Genomic DNA, 20,458 nt, shown 5'->3' with positions numbered 1-20,458 from the left:
GCCAAGGACTGAAAAAAAGCGGCGTTTGTGGAGCTTTGCCCAATGGGCTCAAGCGCACCAACCAAAAGGAGACTGGCTGTGGCTTGTGGGCGGGATCTTTTCAAAGCGGATTTCGCGCTCTGAGAGCGCCGGCCTCCTATTGGTTCGTGCTTTCTCTCTTTGTGGGCGCTCCCTACATAACCTAAGCAAGGGACTGGGCGGAGCTACGAGTGACGTAGGGCTCTTTGTAGCCAATCATAGAGAGGGACGCGAGGCCAAGGAGGAAGCGGAATCTACAGCTTAGCTCCCGCTTGGTCTCCCTCCGCCACGGTCCGGGCCTAAGCGGGAGCGGCGGGGCGGGCGGCAGTAGGTGTCCCGGGACGGCGGCGGAGGCGGAGGGAGACGCAGGGGCCCAGACAGTTGCCAGGCCGGGGCCGCAGCAGCAGAAGAGCCCGCGGGCGGGGCAGCCGAGTTCCCGGAGGCCCCGCCTGAGTGCGCGCGGAGGAGCCGGAAAGCAGGATGGCGGCGTCGGCCCTGTACGCCTGCACCAAGTGCACGCAGCGCTACCCCTTCGAGGAGCTCTCGCAGGGCCAACAGCTCTGCAAGGTCGGTGGGCGCCGGGCGTTCAGCGCACCGCTCCCCGCCAGGGCCCGGGCATTATGTGGGCGAGACCCGTATCGACCGCGTCCCGCCTGCTCGCAGGCTGGGACGGCTCGGCCGCGCCTGGCGGTCTCGGGTGGGGCTGAGCCGGACGGCCACCGGTCCACCGTGTCGCAGAGATCCGGTGCAGACCCTCTCACCCCAGCTATGGCAGGGGCTGCCCTCTCCTTCCACTGGGAGGCAGGGCCAGTGTTTGCACTTTCTTGCTAGGAACCCGAAGCTGCAGAGCTGATGGATCCTGCTTCCCTGTACCGGAAAGCGATGCGACTGGTTTAGGAACAGAGTGCTCTGATTTGGAGCTCCTCCCATCCCATAAAAGCCAGGATGCTGTCTGTGAGCAACTGTACAAAATAACTAGTAGTTTTCAAAATAAACCACCCCTGGAAGTCAGTCCTGACAGCTTCCTTAGTTTTTATCTGTTCCATATACCCACCTCCGCCCCCCCCCCCCCCATCCACTAAGGACAAAAATATCCCCATGGAATTATACTCTGCCTGGTGGCTGATGTGATAAGTCACCCAGTTGTTTACATTGCCAGCCAGGTTTTGACGTTTCAGGCACTTGACTGGGTCGGTTAATTTCTACCAGAAGAGTGAGATTTGGTCTCTGAGATAAATACTGACATCTGTATTATCTTATTACAGGAATGTCGGATTGCACATCCTATTGTAAAATGTACTTACTGCAGATCAGAATTTCAGCAGGAGAGGTTTGTATACTGAGCAGTCAGTCTTTCATTGTTACAAATCCATATAAGAAATAATTGGGGGTTGTAACATTTGTGTTAAAGTGCTTTGAAAAAGTGATTTTGTTTCTGAAATTTAAAATTAAGAGCTACTATGTACAGTATGGGAAGACATTTAACTAAAGAAATCCTGGGTTTACATATGAAAATAAGGGATAAATTGATAGATGGAAAATGTACACTTCTGCCAACAATCAAAATGTAAACAGTTACTTTTAAATTGGGAAATTGCTAGTTTACCCGAGGAAGGAGCTACAGTGTTACCAACTGCCTTCTTCGACTGACGTCACTGCCTTTAGCAGTGTGATTAGCACAGATGTTTTTAACGGGCAGTAGTGGCCTGTAGTCCCAGCACTCTGGGAGGCAGAGGCAGGAGGATTTCGAGGCCAGCCTGGTCTAAGCTCCAGGACAGCCAGGGCTACAGAGAAACTCTGTCTCAAAAAAAAAAAAGAAAAAACAAAACAAAAAAAAAAGAGAGAGAGAGAGAGAGACGAGTGGGATGGGAAGTTGGGTGTGCGTTCCTGGTGGTAAGGGAAGTTGCTAGGGCTTCTGCTTCACTTTCTTCACAGAAAATATGCAGTAAGTTGGTTGCCTATAAGTGCAGTTTTGGAGGTGGAGGCAGGAAAATTACTACTTAGAGACCAACCTGGACATACATCCTGAGACCTGTAGGCACTGTGTAATACATAAATGGTATATGGAAAAATTGTCTTTAGGAAAACTAAATTTATAGAAAACTTTTAACATTAATACTCTGTTTTTAAGAAGGTACTTGTTAATTAGAATAATGTGCACATCTTTTGATTTGACCATTATAGGTCAGCATATGCTGCTTACCCTAGAAAGCTACATGAATGTAATCATCTGAATATTATTTCCTTTTCAGCAAAACTAACACAATTTGTAAGAAGTGTGCTCAAAATGTCAAGCAATTTGGAACAGTAAGTATGTTTTTCATTTTAAGTCATTATTAATGACTAGTTACTGTTCATGACTTTTCTCATAAAACAGTCCAGTAACTTATTTATCTGAATATATCAAAATAGTTCATAGAAGAAATTTTCTATTGTCTTGATGGATAAATGAAATCATTTAAAAACAACTGCATACTTTATGTACTATATAGTGAATTTCAGTGTGTAGGTGAAGCTGTTTTTTAAAAGTACAGATGAATCAGATTCCTTAATGTGAACATAATTATTTACAGTGTGACATAATCAAACTTTCTCCTGATTTCTGGAACTTTTTATATGGCAACACCATTCAAGTGTTCAAAACTAATGACAGTATCTTGGTACGGATTGGCTGATATTAATATATACATGTTGGTGATAGTAACATCTCACTGCTATTTCTGATTGGTCACTGTGCTGACCTTTAGACTTCATACCATCCTGAATGTCCAAGAAATCAGGGATCCTCATTTTACTTAAATTCAATATGCTTATATAGTTTTTTTTTAATATTGAAAAGATGTTTACTGTGACAACCTATACATGGTAAAATTATTTTTTAATTGAATAAAGGATGTAACGGTTAAGCCTGTTACATATCATTGCAAGATCATATCATCAAATTACAGGTTTATGAGACTTTCCTGTGAATAATTGTTTAACCTCATAAGCACATTTTTTTTATATTGTATAAAAATGCCATCGAAGTCCTGAGTGTATTTCTCCCAGTGGTCAGAGTTGTGAGCGTGGGGGGAGGGGGGTGAGCCTCACGACTGTAGCAGTGAATGTTAGCTGAATGCGTAGGCCCATGGTCTTTGTCTTTGAACATATACTGGGCAGAAACAAATGTTTTTAACTTAGCGCTTTTCTTTCTTAACCCTCTAAATGTTTTACTAACATTGGATGTGTCTCAGGCTTTGTTTTGAATATCTTGATTAAACTCAATGTGTTTGTTTTTCAGCCTAAGCCTTGTCAGTACTGTAACATAATTGCAGCATTTATTGGTACCAAGTGTCAGCGTTGTACAAATTCAGAAAAAAAATATGGAGCACCTCAGACCTGTGAACAGTGCAAACAGCAGTGTGCTTTCGATCGGAAGGAGGAAGGGAGAAGAAAAGTATGTTTCATTTATGTTATGATATCGTGGAGAAATAAAACAAGTTGGCAGTTGTTATAATCAGTGTACCTCTAAGGCCCTTGTTTCTGCTGCCTGAAAACAGAAATGGAGGAGTAGCATCTTTTGTCTTTGCATCGTGGATGGGCTCATGTAGGATGACTGTATCTGAAAGGTCCGTCCTGCTGGACAGCTCCTTAGGAGGCTGGAGCAGGGGGATCATGTGACTCCAGTAAGCTGCCCCAGGAAGAGCGGTTGCAGTCTTTGTGACAGGTTCTGCACTGTGTCCTTTTACATATACTCTTGCTAGTTACTTGACATTGTTGCTGTGAAAAAAATACCGGATGGGATATTAGCACATAAAATTCAAAGTTAGTGCTCTGCCTTTTGTTTGGCTCATGTTTGAAACTACTGTTTGTTTCTCTCTGCCTACAGTGACTTAATTATTAGGTGTACATGTGCCATTCCTCTGCCGATGAGCATTCCCAAGCCTCCTGTTTGTCAGTTTCAGTTGCTTTGGAGGATGACTATCACATTGAGGGGCTTACCCAGATCCCCCCAGCACTGTATGTACCTTAGTTGTAAGACATGTCCCTCCAGCTTTTCCTGTATGAAATGAGGAAAGGCAGAAACTGTACCTTAATTTTGGAAAGAAGTCCCTCTCTCTCTGCTGGACTCACATGATTGAGTCTCATTATTTGCAGTAGTTACTGTAAAGTTGCCAGAAGCACCAGTGAATAGTGAGCTGTGGCTTTTAAGAGAAATTCAGGAGTATGTTCCTGCCTGTGGTCCTAATATGCTTGACAGTTCACCAATACATTTGTAATCTTAGTGTCTCTTGAAGATAACTTATATGTGAATTTAATTGAACTCATAGCCAGGAGCAGTAATAATAGCTGAATAAAACTATAACTAGCTTTTTTTGTTTTTGTTTTTTGTTTTTTGTTGAGGTCCATCACACCCTTTTTTAAAACTAAAAGTGGCAGTACTGAATGGCTTCTGGAAAGAGCAGTGAGTTATGAAGCACAGAAGAGTATCCGGCTGGTTTTACTATAGCTGGGGCTGTAATGCCTGCTCACAGGAGTTTTACGCTGCTCTATATGTATGTGAATGACCATAAACATGACTCTTAGGGATCAATAGACAGATCTACAGATAGATACACTCTAAGTATAATGAGGATTATTGTTAAGGCTTCTGTTTTTCTTAAAGTCACAATGCTTACTGTTTGGGAAGTAACTATTATTTTGGTAATTACACTGAAACTGATTTATGTCTATAAATGTTTTGCCTGCATGTATGAATACGTACCATTTGCCTACCCAATACCCAAAGAAGCCAGGAAGTGCTGGGTGCCCTGGAACTGGAGTTATAGGTGGTTGTCAACCACTGTGTGGGTGCCAAGGACTGAGCCTGGGTTCTCTGTAAGAGCAAAAAATGTGCTTAACTCCTGAGCTGTCTCTCCAGCCCCTTTTAGACTAAATAAAGGCAGTGTCTCTCAAAATTAAAAATACTTTCAGCAATACTAAAGGTCTATAAATTAGTTCTCATAGCTAATTTTATAATACTCTTACAATATTCTAACATCAAATGTGTTAGTTAAAAATATCTGCATATGTACATTTATTCTGGACTTTCATGAAGTGCAAAGTGTTGCACACATGGAGTGAAGCACTATTGCAAGTTGAGTTGCTTGTTGGACTAACTGGAACCAGTTTGCACATGCACTTAATGCAGCTGTTTTCCTCAAAGGTGGATGGGAAGTTACTGTGCTGGCTCTGCACCTTATCATACAAGAGAGTCTTACAGAAGACAAAAGAACAGAGGAAGAGTTTGGGGTCTTCACATTCTAATTCCTCATCTTCATCTCTTACTGAGAAAGACCAGCACCATTCAAAACACCATCACCACCACCACCATCACCACCACCGCCACAGCAGTGGCCACCACAAGTAAGCACTTTGAAATTCTTTGTTATAACTGTTCTGCCATTGCTAATGATCTTTTCACTGGTATTTATTCTCTTACCTTCATGTAATGGTAAGATGCTAGGCCAGTTTCTGTTGCACATCATGAGCTGCTTATTTTATCTGGCTGTACCCCAATTATATGCTCTGAAAGATTTCCACACAATTTATTCAGTGTTTATTAAAGTAGTATAGAATTCATTTATAAAACCATCATGTGTGAAAATCAAGATATATCAGCATCGGCATTTCAGTTAGACCAATTAGCAAAAAAATCTTTAAAATTCCATTTTAAAGATAACTTTAGGTTTTATTTACATAAACTTTTTTTTTATCATATGGGTATATGCATGACAGCACAAACTTGGAAGACAGAGAATGACTTTGTAGAACCAGTTTGCTCTTCTACCTCTTAACTTCAAAGATGAAGTGCAGGTTGAATTCTTCATGGGAAGGCCTTGTTTTCTGTCCTAGATTTGAAGTTTATCTTATTTGCTATTTCTTTATGCTAGTAAAAACTTATTTAAAGCAGTGTAGAGAAATACACATTTAATCCTTTCAGAGAACAGGCTATAACATCAGTTATGGCCAATAGAAACTTTTTTTGTAATAAGGATTGAACCCGGGTCTCCTCCTACGTGCTAAGCACAGGCCCCGCTGTTGAGCTGTATGCCCTGCCCTATCAAAACGTTGTTAATCTTGGAGGTTCCAAAGTGTAAGAGACAGTATTTCTAATTATAGGTAATTTATTTTATACTTTTGTTGGTTGTTGGATTTTTTTTTAAAGCACAGGTGGTGTTGTAATACAAATACATCTTAGTGTACAACATCTTAGTGATTTCATGTAGGGAGAAATTATGTAGTAGTAATGTCTTAACTGTGTGTATGATTAAGAAGTTTTTAAGATGTAATTTTAGTGTTTGTAGAAAAAAACACTAAAACAAATTTAATTTGTAAATGAAAATTGCAAATAAGGATATGACAGATACTCATTTTTCAGAAGAATTTTGTTTTTTCTCTAAATTTTATTATACATCTTTAAAATTTCAGATAGTTATTTAAAATATGATTTTATATACAGGAAACACGGTTTCTACATCTTGTAACACAAAAGTTTTAGCTTAACTACTAGCGAATACCTCTTAGACTGTGAGGATTCCTTGAAGCGGTGGTGCTTGCTGCTGTATTGTAGTGTGTGCTAGGGTGCCAGTCACAGACTGCGTTCACTGACACAGAGAGAGAATGTAGGATTTAGATATGAGGAGCCAAAGAGCAGAGCAGCACGAGCCTCGAGTCTGTTTCTTGCTTTAAGAAGAATATTAAAAAACTATGTATCGTAGTCCTCTTTCTCAGATTCTAGGCTGTCTTCTTCCCTGGCTGTCTTTCAGAATGGTTTTTCTTAGCATAATGGGAAAAAAAAAAAAAACAAGATATAAGTACAGGTGGCAGCCATCTAACCTTTTAAAAGGATATCAGTTTTCTGACGAAAAAGGGGAAAAAGACAATGCTGACTATCTTTTTTCTCTCTCTCTTTTGGAGGGGTACTTAAGAAATACAGATACATTACCCCTGTCATTCACAAGACAAAGGTTCCAAGTCTATGGATATGAAAATCTAAAGTGCCCCAGGCTCATTCATGATGTGGTCTAGTGTTTGCACAACTTGTACCATAAGTGATCTGTAGATTACTTACAATTCCTAACACAATGGATATATTTAGAACTCATTGTTGACTGTGTTGTTTATGCAGAAAAGACAAACAGTTCAGTGTTGTTCACGCACCAACACCATAGGCTGACCTACATTTTCTCTGCAGTTAATTGGATCCTCAGATACAGAACTTGTCAATCCGTAGAGCTGGTGGTACAGTTTTGTATCTGATAACCAAAGACCATATTGTGAATAGGCAAGTCAGTTTGGTGGGTCCTGTCTAAGTTGAGTAGATAAAGAGCACGTATGATGATGATGGTTGATGAAGCCATTGCAGCAGGGCTTTGCACTAAAGTCAGTTTGGATCAAGCCTCTGGTCACTAAGAGGGCAATTCCAGGAGTTCCTGATAAATCATTACTGTGTTGAGATGGCGATTCCAGGAGTTCCTGATAAATCATTACTGTGTTGTTGCTACTTCTATGAGGAATTATATGACTTGGGAATGCCTACAGGTAGTGAGATTTGCTTTAATCACCCTTACACATGTACAGAGGAATTCCTCCTTAGAACTGCAATTTGATGCCTGGTGGAGAGTGATCCAGGGTAATAGGGTTACAGTTCAGTCTGTGGAACTTAAGGGTTTTTCTTGTTTGCTTTGTTCTTTTGGGTGCATTTTAATTCTTTATTTTACTTCTATTTAAAAATGTGGCTGATGGTTTTTATACACATGTAAATGTATATATTTGTTATACATGTTAATGCTGTATTAGGTTGTCTTCTTTGTATCAGTTCCTGTAGCCATAAACTAAATGAGTTGTACCCACTTTATCGATATGGAATGGAGACTTGGGGACTTTAAATAACTTTATAGTATTACAGCTTAAATGACGTGCATTTCTTAAGTTGAATAAATATGTGTTTCTAGCTTATAGGCTATGTAGTAGTTACTGATACTACAGAAAAATGGAAAGGAAGTCACACTATTATGAGTGAAACCATTTGTCTTTATGAAATTTTCCAATATGATGAGTGTTGACTTCTGTGCACTGACAAAGAGAGATCTAAAGACTTGGAGGAGGCTGCCTAGGGAGACTAAGAGGAAATAAAATAGTCTACTTCCTAGTCCGACTTGACACAGGATTCTTAGCAGCTTGAGTTATATCAAGTTTATCTGCATTTGGAATAGCTATGTAGATGCGGACTTCTGTAGAGTATAGCCAGGGCAGTTGACAGAGTCATTCCTGAATTCTTACATGATCCTGTGTGGCCTTGTGCTCGTGTATTCACACATGGAGTGCAATTTTAAATTGAGTTATGGAAATCTTGAAGAGAAATACAATCTACCATTGTACATGTGTTTAAAAAATATAAGCTGGCTTAGAGTTTATCCTATTAAAATGTGATGTGTTCCATATATTAGCTTATATCGCTACTATGAACAGTAGATTTATAACAGTTTGATTCTTTTGGGAAAGAATGTGTTAAATAAATATGATCAGATGTTACTTGTGTGTTTTTCAGAGTCACCGGTCTAAGTCCTGAGCAGGAGCAGGGACTGTGGAAACAGAGGTAAGTGCTGGGGCAGTGCATGGTGTGGTTGAGGTGCACATGGATAAATCAGCCTCTCTAATGCACTTAATTAGATTGAAAAAGAACTGGGGATGCTCAGTGATTTTTTTTTTTTCAGAGGAGGAGTAACTTATAAGTTGATGCCTCTGTTTTATTCTAATCATTTTTTGCTAATGTTTTCTTTCAGCCATAAATCCTCTGCAGCAATTCAGAATGAAACTCCAAAGAAAAAGCCCAAATTGGAATCTAAGCCATCTAATGGAGATAGGTAAAAATGAATGTCTTTAGTGCTATGAAAACTGAACTTAATTGAATAGTTGTGGTTAATTGTCAATTATTATTACATATTCTATATGAGAATAGAAACATGGGTCTCACACACCGACTTTTTTAAGTCACCTTGGAGAGTAAAGCATACATAATCAGTTAAGAAAACTTTAACTTTGGCAATAAGAAAGTGGCACTGAACTATGTTTTTCTAACTGGGGAATAAATTTGGGTTCTGAGGAAAGACAAATCTCAATAGAGAACATTACTGTAGTTGTTCTTCAAGGAAAAGAAACACAAATCTGATTGTGGTATTTTTCAGTTGACCTGCTTAGCAAATGTTTTGATTAAAAATATGAGTGTGACTTTGTTTTTAGTTCATTAGCCAACGTTTGCTGATGTTACTGTACAAATTGGCTGCCTATTGCTTTACACTAGAAGTATTGACCCCCTAAAAGCTAATACTGAATTATATTTCTGCAGGTGTATGTAATGTGTGCCATTAGTAAGGTAATTTGCCAGTTGCATCCATTTCTGTCAGGTACATATTTTTTTGCATTAGCCTTAAGGATGTTTGTGGAATTGTCTAATTTATGCAATTTGAACATCTGCAGATTTTCCTTCTACTTTATGTAATTCTGTGTTACTTCTTTCTTTTTAGTAGCTCTATAAATCAGTCAGCAGATAGTGGGGGAACAGACAATTTTGTCCTTATCAGTCAACTGAAAGAAGAAGTGATGTCACTTAAGCGTCTCTTACAGCAAAGAGACCAGACTATTTTGGAAAAAGATAAAAAGGTGAGAATATAGTTCACTGAAGCCTGATAAGATTTGCATCTTGACTTTTATTTAACCCTTGCAATTTTTCTGTAGTTATTTGGTAATGTTTGCATTGACTTATACAAGACAAACTATGAAAACACAAATTGAAGTCTGAGCTATCTAATGAAAATAAGTAAAAATGGTGTTTTAGAATATTCATAGTTCTAAGAATTAACTGAGAGTTAATTCTAGTAGTAAATTTTTGAGCATTAGTTTTCAGATAACATGCAAATTTAAAGTAGGTTTAATATCTTAATCTTAAAATGAGATATAAATGGAATATTCATTTTGGTTTTAAAGTAATTGAAAATGGTCTTTGATGTGTATTTACCATATGTCTGTGTCAATCTGTATCAATTAAGCCAATGAGAAGTAGTAATATTCTAGTGTCCTGGGTAGTGATTAGCAATAGGTGTCTAGAGCACTGTAAGAAGTGGGTGTCTTCACTAGCTTTATAGTTAACTTAGCCACATGCAGGATGAAATTTCAATCCTGGCCATTTCTGTGTGGCCGTAAGTAGAACATGTTCATTAGTTGAGGCCTTAGTTTCTCATTTTATAGAAATGTGCTCCATGCTACTTGATGATCATGTGTGTGAGAAGTATTCCTGCAGCTCCTGACACGTGTAATGCTGTGTTAGTGCTGCCATGGAAGAGAACTTCCCTGCACACTTAGTTACAGACAAGCATTCATGGGGAAAATAGTGAAAACATTCAAAGCAGTTTTTAATGACTCCTAAAAAACATTAGTTGTATGTTTAGCAGACAAAAGAAGTAAAAATAAAAAGAGACCTAGAATCTTTAAAAGGTGCTTGCCATCAGCAAAAAGAGATTAAAACTCAGGTCCAGCAGGACAGAATCAGTCCTCGAGCCTATGTTCATCAGCTTCTGTGCCACCTCCCACATTTAGCCCTCTGATGATCGATGGCCTTCATTTACTATATTCTTTCTTTCTTTCTTTCTTTCTTTCTTTCTTTCTTTCTTTCTTTCTTTCTTTTCTTTCTTTTTTCTTTTCTTTTCTTTTCTTTTCTTTTCTTTCTTTCTTTCTTTCTTTCTTTCTTTCTTTCTTTCTTTTTTTTTTTTCTATTTTGACCAAGAGTTTCTGTGTGTGCCTCTGGCTGGCCTGGAACTCCGGATCTGCCTGCTGTCTCCTGACTGCTGAGATTATTTTAGTATGTATATACCACAGTATAAGTAAATTTAGTTTGTGAAAATTGGCATTGGTATGCAAGTTAAAAATTGGATAGTTGTAGTTGTCTTTTTTAGGGTTCTTATGAGCAACAACTTTAAATTAATTTGCTTTTATGAAAATGTAAACATAAAACTTTAATTTATTACATAAAGCCCAATGTGTCTACATTAATCTTGAGCAAAAGTTGAATAAAATGTCAGATTTAATGAAAAATAGCAGTAATTCTAAACCAGACATTAACAAATTGTAGACCCGTAGTTCCCAACCTTCCCTAGTGTTGTGGTGACCCTCAACAGGCTGCTGCCACCCCCAACCCGGGTATGCCAACTATAAGGTTATTTTTGTTGCTACTTCATAACTAATTTTGCTACTGTTATGAGCCATAATGTAGATATCTGCGTTTTTAACGGTTTTAGGTGACCCCTGTAAACATATCCTTCAACACCTCACCCCTCAATAGGGGTCACAATCCACAGGTTGAAAACTGCTGTTGTAAACTCTTTTTTAACTCTTTATACCCAGCATTACTGTTGCCTTAACTACTTGTGGTATTTCCTTTAAGAACAAAAAGCACCAGCAAGTTCACAATTAGTGTTGTAAGGAAAATAACTATGTATCTAAAATTAATGACACATTTGTAGCTTTTCTTTGTAGTCTAAAAGGATCAGTTACTTTCCTGTCTCTGTTTTTCTATTGAGTGGCTTCCAAAGCCAGGCACTCACTGTACTAAGTCAGAAAGAATCACAGGCAAATAAACAGACACTGTCTTTCTCTTCCAGACGCTCACAGTCTGGAGCAGTACAACGACTAAAATAATTATCAAAGTTGATGGTAATAGAATTGACATTTCAGAACAGAAGTCTCTTTATGATAGCAATACTGACCCAGGAGAGGGACTAAACCCTTTTGTTTGGAAGAATGAGCATAAAACTCTTCACTTTTTCTCTTGGTGTTTGTGCCTTTTTATTTACTAGGTACTTAAGTAATTATGGGGAAAACACAAACTCTGCAAGCCTACATAATGGCAGAAGCTGGTTTTGTTTGGTTCTGTTGGTAGCAACTTGGGCTGTATATTTGAAATCCTAAGATGCCATACTTTTGTTTGTACTCATGTTTATAAAAGCGTTGTCTTGTGGTCCCTGCTTCCTCACTTAGGCTGTATTTTTGTCGTGATAAGAGGTAAATATAGTATAATGGCTTCATGTACATAATATTGGGCACAAATTAACAGTTAACAAACACCATTGCCCTTGGTTGATAACTTGGATAAATGTGCCTGTTATGGAGCCTTTTTCCTTTAGTTATTGAAGATAATTTTAACTAGAAAACTGTTGAGTTACTGTGAAATGTATTCAGCTGAAGCACTTCATGGGCCATTAAGCTTTGCTTTGGCATGCTAGTTATGAAAGTATGATCAGTGAAGCCCAAAATAACTTTTCAAAGATCATCCTTAACATTAAAATCCTGACTGCAGGAGGTCTCAGAGGATGCAGGCGCTACCCACTGCCTCTACTTGCAGGAAGGACATGCCTGTTGGGAAGAAGATTTAGTGTGTTCATATATGGGCAGATAAGTGTGTGCATGAATGCTTTCTCTCTTTGTTTTTTTAAATTTCAGTTAACTGAACTGAAGGCAGACTTTCAGTACCAAGAGTCAAATTTGAGAACTAAGATGAACAGTATGGAAAAAGCACACAAAGAAACTGTGGAACAACTTCAGGTAAATGATGTTCTTTATGTGAAGTGATAGTTGCAGACTAAATCTGTATTGTAGTATTTCTTGACTTAGGTAGATTACTTCTATTTTGTTCATTTCCAGTTTTAATTTTGACTTTATAAAGTTTAGATCCTGATCACATTAAAAGCTTTTGTTTGAAATCACTTGAAAGATGATTCACTGTTAATCTTTAAAACTTGTACACACTAAGTGGGATTCCAGAAACTAGGGAAGACTGTTTACTCGACTGCTGAGCTAAGATGAAACTGTCATATATGATACTAAGATGACTGTATGCACTTTAATCATTCTTCCCATTTCTTTCTGGATATCCAGAAGGGAAGGAGATAAAGAAAACCAGTCATGTTAGGTGGTTGGGAGGCAGAGACAGGTGGGTCTCTGAATTTGAGGCCAGCCTGGTCTACAGAATGAGTTCCAAGACAGCCAAAGCTATACAGAGAAACCCTATGTCAAAACCTCCCCAGCAAAACTGCCCCCAAAAAGTCAGGTCTCCAGACCATGATTGAAGGGTCTTCATGCTGTGTGCAAGTGCTGCAGATCAAGACAGTGCTTAATGGTAGACTGTCTGAAAGTGTCGAAGTGTATTAGGTATTTAATGTATTTAATAAGTACTGGTATATTTAATGTAGCTGTAGGCCTTAAATACACAGAACAACTGAACAGTGGGAGCAGAGAGTCACCACCAAAGAGGGTAGATAAGGAACACCAGCATAGAAAGGACCTATTCCCTTATTACAGCTTGTCTTTATCTGATCTGTAAATTGAGGCATGAAACCACACACATTGATTTCATGTTCTGTAGTTTGTACATTGTTACGTTTATAGAGTTAATCTTTGAGTAACAGGCTTAGGGTTGCTTTTATTAGTTTATTTTTGCTGTTCTAGTGATCAAACCCTGGTTCTTACACATGCTAAGCAAGTGCTACCTAATCTTAGCCCCTGAAGAAGCTTTCAGTCTTAAACATACAGATGATGTCATCTTCAGAGTTCAAACTTGAAGGGAGAGTGCAGCTTTGAAAGGAATGCATGAATTTTGCTTCATCTGTGTGTTTTATTTTCTGATTTTCCCCCATTACATCAAGGTATATTTTTATTCCTTTTGTGGTTTGGTATGTGTCATAATTAAATAGGAGTTACATACTTCTTGGAATCCAAATGAATATTCCTTGCTTCCCATTCTTACTAGTGACAGGAATTTGTAAATGAGCCTCTGTAAAACCAGGGGCATAGTACATCCAAGGAATTGGTTCATGTGTGGTGATTTGTGGAAATGCGTTTGCCCTCCCTCAGAGACTGCCCATCATGAGGTGGGCCTCTTGTGCATTAGTTACTGTTTTTACTCACCAGCGATTATTTTGTTTTATTATATTCTTAAGTTATGTTGAATATATACCCTGAGATATAATCAACCTTATGTAACAGAAGCGCTGAAGTAAATACTTCTAAGTTATAGAATAACTGATATCAGTAAGCACTTCCTGGGTTTGACTTAACCTGGTATGTTCTTCCACTGCTCCAAAGAACAGTTCCTTTTGTTAAAAGTGAGTTGCAAGAGAACTATTTTTATTTTAGCCTGGTTGGTCTTCATCCCACTTCCTCTTAACTGAATTTTTCTATACTACCATAGCAGCCACTCATACAGAAGGGAAGGTATAGTTAACGTGTTTTCTCTGTCCTGTTCTTTTTTGCTTCTTATAATAGCTGAGTGATGAATTACCCCCAAATTACAGGTGAAACCGGTCACATGAGCAGTAAGTGAGCTGTGGACACCACATTGTGTGCCTCAGGCTCACATGTACATTCTGAGGAATGTCTTGCATCACACTAACCTCAGGTTACCTGGGTTTATGAATGTCCTCCATGTCAGCTGCTTCGTTGAGTTTCTGCTAGAGACACTCTAGCTAAGTGTAGTTCCGACCTTCAGTAGCAGTTACTGAGCTGAGCATACCTAGGTAAATCTGTTTGTATGGTTTGTTTGCTGTTTTTGAGGTGGTGCTGCACTACATATCTGTTTGGCCTCAAACTCATCCTCCTGTAGCCTCTTAAGTTCTTGGGTTTGTATCCCTTACTCCTGCCTACCTGTTTCCTTAGTCTTTATGATACAGATAATTTAATGGTTAACAAAATTATCTTGCTCTAATAGCTCTTTTAAATATCTTAAAGTATCAAACTTAGGAATACAAACTGAAACTCATCCCCCAAATGGTATTGAATCCAAAGTACCAATAATGCCAAGGAAAAATCCTGTTCTTTAGTAAGACAAGCTAAAGGGAAGGGGCATTATGTGTGAGTGTTGTGTGCGGACTGCAGCACCATGTTTTTTCAACTCCCTGAGTCATTTGTTACAGATAAAGTGTCCTCCATTTAAGTCATGGGTAAGTAGAACCTGGAGATAGACAGGCAGGGTCTGTGTAGTTTCTTCCTTTATTTAGGCTGACATTTTTAAATGTTTCTAACTTAAGTATTACAGTAATTGCATTGGCTTCTGTAGGGTGCAAAATAAGTATAGAATAAAATTTCAATGTGTACATTTAACCACTGCAATATAAAGCTTATATTGCAAGTACTCAAAATAGGACTCAAAATAACAACCAATGCACTATTTTTCTTAAAGCCTTTGTCATATATAGTTTATCAACAAGTTATTGCTGTCATTGGGAGACTAACTGCATATTGAAAATTAGCTGCAAAAGTATTGAAGAGAAAAACTGCTTTCAAGATCTATTCTTTTAGTTCCTGCATTTTGTTCTAAGAAAGAAAAATGTAAGTTCATTTTTTCCTTGATTGAAAGCAGAGTTTTAATTATTTGGTAAGCCAAGGTAAATGCTTACCCCTAACTTCCTACCTCTGCAGACCTGGCTAAGGCCTTTCTGAGCCCTTCACTGCTCTGTACTCCAGAATTTTTTGCCACTGGGTCTGTTGTATTTAATGTTAAATAATACATAGTTACACTGTTACTCTTTACATCTGGCAGGAACTAGGATTTGTCAGAGTAATAGTTTATGCTTATGAGTAGTGGGGACTTCCCTGAGGATTTTAGAATTGTGTTATAGTTTAGTAGTGCTCTAACTTCTTACTGTTTCTGTTGGCTCAGAAACTTCAGAGCAGCCTTGATGATTTGTAGTTTACATGAGGAACTTTCATTATCTAACTTTCCAGAGGCTGCATAGAGTAGCAGAGACAGAAGAATGAGAAAAGACTCAATGAAGGTCCCACTTGGAGATCCCCTAGAAACCAAACCCTGCTACCAAACCCTGCAGGCAGTGTTCTCTCTGTTGAGCAGGCATTGTATAATCAGCTGAAAAGTCAGAGCGTTAGGAAATGGCTTAGATGATACTAAAGTCAGGGTTACGTGGACGGACCACTGGAGCTGGCGAAAATGGTAAAGAACAGCATCCGACCTCCAAGTCTTAGAACCAGTGTGATTTCCTAGACATGTGGTGGGAAGAGGGAATGGACTCCCTCAAGTTGTCCTTTGACCTTCGTGTGCATATGGTGGCCTACACATAGGTACACACACACATGTGCACGCAAATAGATAAGTTAAAACATGTATAAGAAGGGCCCTTGGCAAGGTGATACAATGATTTTTACAAAAACAGTTTCATACCTTTTCTGTATAACAGTGAACAGCAAATGGCCTCATTCAGCTTGCTGGAAAATTCTCCACAATAAATATTGATTCATCCTTTGTTTTGTTGAAAAACATGTACTTAAATAGCTTTCATGTTTTAAAGAACCAAAAGTTTTTTCTTATTTTAAATTTGAAACTTCTGAGGAGAGGGCTACTTGCTATTTGTCCAAAACTGTGGTTGTGGACAAGTACTGGCGTTTTTCAAGAGCTGATCAACCAATCTAGGATTTTCTGCCTGTCTAACCTTAAAAAGATTAAATATGCCAACACGTGGATCTCTTAGTGTTTCATTGGTATGACTTTTATATAAAGGAAATAATATTAAGTAGTAGTTCTCAGTATGACTTAATAGTTCCAATTTTTTTAAATCTTGAATTTTTATCTCTCACAGGCTAAAAACAGAGACCTACTCAAACAGGTTGCAGCCTTGTCAAAGGGTAAAAAGTTTGACAAGAGTGGAAGCGTGCTAACATCTCCTTGAAAAAGTCACTTGTTTAGCATTTCTGCCTAACAGTGTGTGCTTGAGGTGTCCTGTGACACCCTTAGAGTCTGTGCAGTGGAAAGATATTTTTACATGCCAAATAAATTGGTATGTCTCCTATTCACTTTTGTAACTTACACATAGCATTTTTTAAGTTGTAAACATGCAGATAAAACTTCAGCTGGTTTGGAGTGACTTCTTAATTCTTTGATACCTGGAACTTTTTTCTAGCAATAGTATTAATGGTTGTGGAGTGCACAAGTGTGCACTTTGTAAAATGCAACATGCAATAATGGTGTGGTTGGCAGAACAGCAGCAGGGGTTTGTGTTTTGCGTTTGTTTAACACTATGCTGTTTTCAAATAAATAGTTTTCAATTTAGAAATGCAAAACTTTTAAACAAGGAAAATGGTGAACACAGTTTTTTTGGGAATTGTATTTTTACTTCACATCAACATGAATTTAGAGAATCATGGTGCTTTTATTAAAAGAGCTTCAGAGTATATGTAAATATGTTTTTAAAAGTTGCATCACTAACATCAGTTTAGTAATCTAACATTTCATTACTGTTATAGGATTGATGTTTACTGTACAGCATTCAAGGTAAAATGTGTTTTTGTTTTGTAAAAACTGTAGATTTTTTACTTACAAGTGCCTTTTTGCCACCTAATGTTTTTTATTTATAGGAATGCTGATCTTTTGTACATATGGTTTGTTTAAAAATCATGTTAATAAGTGTTTGTATATAAGTACATATGTACATAACCGGATTTCAAAAAGAAATCAAAGTTATTAGTAACATGCAAGATTGCATATTAAGAATTAACTGATAATGCATAGACTTTAGGTGATTTTGTGGTTTGCTGCTGTATCATAAGGGAAGTTGTTGGTCATTGAGTTCATTTAATTATGTTGGAATACTTTCCTACAGATTTAATTTTAACTCCATTTTGATAGAGTGATTTTATTTTTATGTTGTGTGGCTTCATGTTTATATTTTGTGAGTTACATGTTTGGCTTTATTTTTATATAAAGTTTCTTTAAAATTTATAACGTTTCTATAACGGTCCATATATCTGCTTTTTTATAATGTGTTCTAAGTTAATATTTATGTATACCATACTTACTTTGTAAATTTAATACAAATCTGGAAAATTAAATAACTTTTTATAATCAAATCCGTGCTTATGTCTGAATAATTGAAATCTCTAAGATTCAGACACTATTTATAAGTAATTTGTCTCAAAACAGTAAAATTGTCTATAAAAGATTAAGATAGTGTGGGATAGATTCTGAGAAATAACAGATCAGCTTCTGACTCTAGTGGTTTTCAGCCAGTAACCAACATCTGCTTAGTTCTGGCTTCAAGGTGATTTTAAACCTTCAGGCATTGCTGGCCACACCATATGACCTCTTTCTCTTAGGAATGTGCAGTTACACTTGTTTTCATCAGTCCCGAAGGGTGTATTTTTAGAGAAATGTTTAGAGCTATGGTCTTCATATCAAAGATTAGTGTACATATATCAGTTCATTTTAAATTATTCAAGTTTTAGTAAACCTCCCACAGTAGTTTACTACATGTGAAAGGAAATCTACAAGTTTGGAAACACATCATTTTCAAGTGACAGTATGATCGAATTAGTCAGCTTTCAGAAGAGTCCGCTGTCTGCCATCATGAGGCCTCGGAAGCTCGCTCACGTCCTCAGCTTTGGTAGACAGTGCCTTACTGTGGGTGTTCATGTTGGCAGCATTTGCTGCATTCATAAAGTAGTTATTACGTTGCTTCAAGTTTTACTATGATTTATATTACAGTTTCCTGAACATTTTTCAATCCACAGTAGTCACAATTCTAAATGAACTACAGTAGTTCAATAGAAACAGAATCCCTCCTCCCCTTTTTAGCTAACATGGAAATTGAAAATCAGTTTAAAATAGTGAAGCTTTTTAAAGTGCAAGGCTAAAACTAAAATTAAGGGCTTTACGGTATTCAGCCCTAGTTAGACATACTCCTTATTCCATGATTTTATTTTATAACTTAAAATTATTTGCAATTGTATAAATTAGTGATTGAGTCTCAGTCCCAGATCTGTAGTATGTTGATCTAATGAGTTGATACTCTTTAAACGTGGACCTGTCCAGAGGTACTATGGTGTGCTGTATTGTGCTTTTAGCCTGTTTGCTGCAGTTAGCATATTCCAGTGAGGGTCATATGGGCTCCAGTTTATCATGTATTAATAGCTTGTGAATATTACAGTCATTTTTAGAGTATATTGGTCTTAATATGCATTTTACAATGAACCTGTTAAGCTGGTCACATGTATAGATTAACAAAATACTGTACCTGTACACATCTGACTGTTGACATTTTGTACTTTTTTTCTAAGTCAATATTTCACAATAAAAATATGCCGAAAGCTTTGTGTTGACTCTTATGTAATAAATCATTGTAATTCAGGTGGCAGCGCGTGTGCGAGCACACACACACACACATGCATGCACACACAAATAATAAGTCTTGGGACCACAAATCCAAAACTTGGCCTCAGTCTGAAATGACCGTGTTGGCAGAGTAGTCTTGAATACAACACAGTAGGAGGAGCGTGCCATTCCCCTGCCTCCTCCCGCTCAGTTTGCCGTTCTGTTCACTAGTTGGTCATCTTCATAGCCCAATGAACTAACTGAAATCTCTGCTCTTTGGTCCACTCTAATTCCTTCTAGCAAAGTATATTGTGTCATGCTGCGTCTGCATAATCTCCCCATTTCACTCTTAGCTACATCTGCAAATCCCAGTGCTTCAGTTGAATGCCATATTTCCAGGTTTAGGAATCCCGTTATGGACATTTTGGGGTGAGGCACTGAGCATACTGCAAGGATTGTGGTTTTCCGTCCTCCCAGTGAAGTCCTAACATAGTAGCTATGAGGGAAATGACTGGGACTGAAGATTAAAAGAACATCCTAGCTGGTTCAGTCTGCCTTGGTGAGATGGATAAGCTGATCAGTGCATGTCAATATGAACAGTTACAGAAGATAAGACCAATGGAATGAAACATCCAGTGAATTTATGTAATTACAGTGCAGAAAAACAAAACCAAAGCAGTAATTGGTCGCCATTGGCAAATGATTAGGGACTAATTCATTATTTTGAACATTGGTATTCATTATTTTGAAACCACTAGGCAAATCGACTAGATACAGTTTCTCTTGGGAGGAAAATCCACTTACTGCAAAACTTACAATACAATAATGATCTCTTGTTTTTGCAACTAGCAGCATAGAGCACCAATAGTAAAAGTAGGCAAGACATTGTTAACACAGAATGTTTCTGATGGAGAAACTATATAAAAGAGTTGCCCAGTTGGTAGACTTAGCATCTTTAAAATTAGAAATAGAACCCAAGGTCATATTGACAGTCACACCAAAGGCCATAGTTGACATTTTCTTCATAACTTGCAGGGGGTGGGGTGAAAGCAATAGAGATGTTACAAGAAGCACTTGGGAAATACCCAGTCACATTGGTAGCCCCTCGTTAGACTGTGAATCAAACTTAATATTTTTCTTTATAAAACTTGTACAATAGAATTTGAATATTGGTTATTTTATTATTTTCCAGTATTGGTAATGATATAATTATTCTTTACAAGTCTTTGTGATGCCTATTAAATATTTGGTTTTGATTCATCTCATGGAAAA

General features: G+C 37.9%; 1 protein-coding gene across 3 annotated transcripts; it reads left to right on the top strand.

The window, feature by feature from the left end:
• The first annotated feature begins 241 nt into the window (after window positions 1-241).
• On the top strand, window positions 242-19,186 carry Fam76b (family with sequence similarity 76 member B). 3 transcript variants are annotated; one of them, XM_052189127.1, is made up of 10 exons: window positions 242-585; window positions 1,284-1,348; window positions 2,271-2,325; window positions 3,299-3,454; window positions 5,204-5,403; window positions 8,591-8,638; window positions 8,826-8,906; window positions 9,567-9,702; window positions 12,535-12,636; window positions 15,269-16,673. In XM_052189127.1, exons 1-10 carry the CDS (start codon window positions 499-501, stop codon window positions 15,329-15,331), a joined length of 993 nt encoding a protein of 330 aa, XP_052045087.1. In that variant the 5' UTR covers window positions 242-498; the 3' UTR covers window positions 15,332-16,673. The 3 variants fall into 3 exon arrangements, with proteins under 3 accessions (XP_052045087.1, XP_052045086.1, XP_052045085.1); XM_052189126.1 differs by lacking the exon at window positions 15,269-16,673 and adding an exon at window positions 16,680-19,186 and having other exon boundaries at window positions 243-585; window positions 9,570-9,702; XM_052189125.1 differs by lacking the exon at window positions 15,269-16,673 and adding an exon at window positions 16,680-19,186 and having other exon boundaries at window positions 244-585.
• Window positions 19,187-20,458: the final 1,272 nt, after the last annotated feature.

This window comes from Apodemus sylvaticus, chromosome 7 (genome assembly GCF_947179515.1).
Source record: "Apodemus sylvaticus chromosome 7, mApoSyl1.1, whole genome shotgun sequence".
NCBI lineage: Eukaryota > Metazoa > Chordata > Mammalia > Rodentia > Muridae > Apodemus > Apodemus sylvaticus.
Note: the sequence above shows the minus strand (reverse complement) of the source record. Positions and strands in the feature narration are given on the sequence as shown.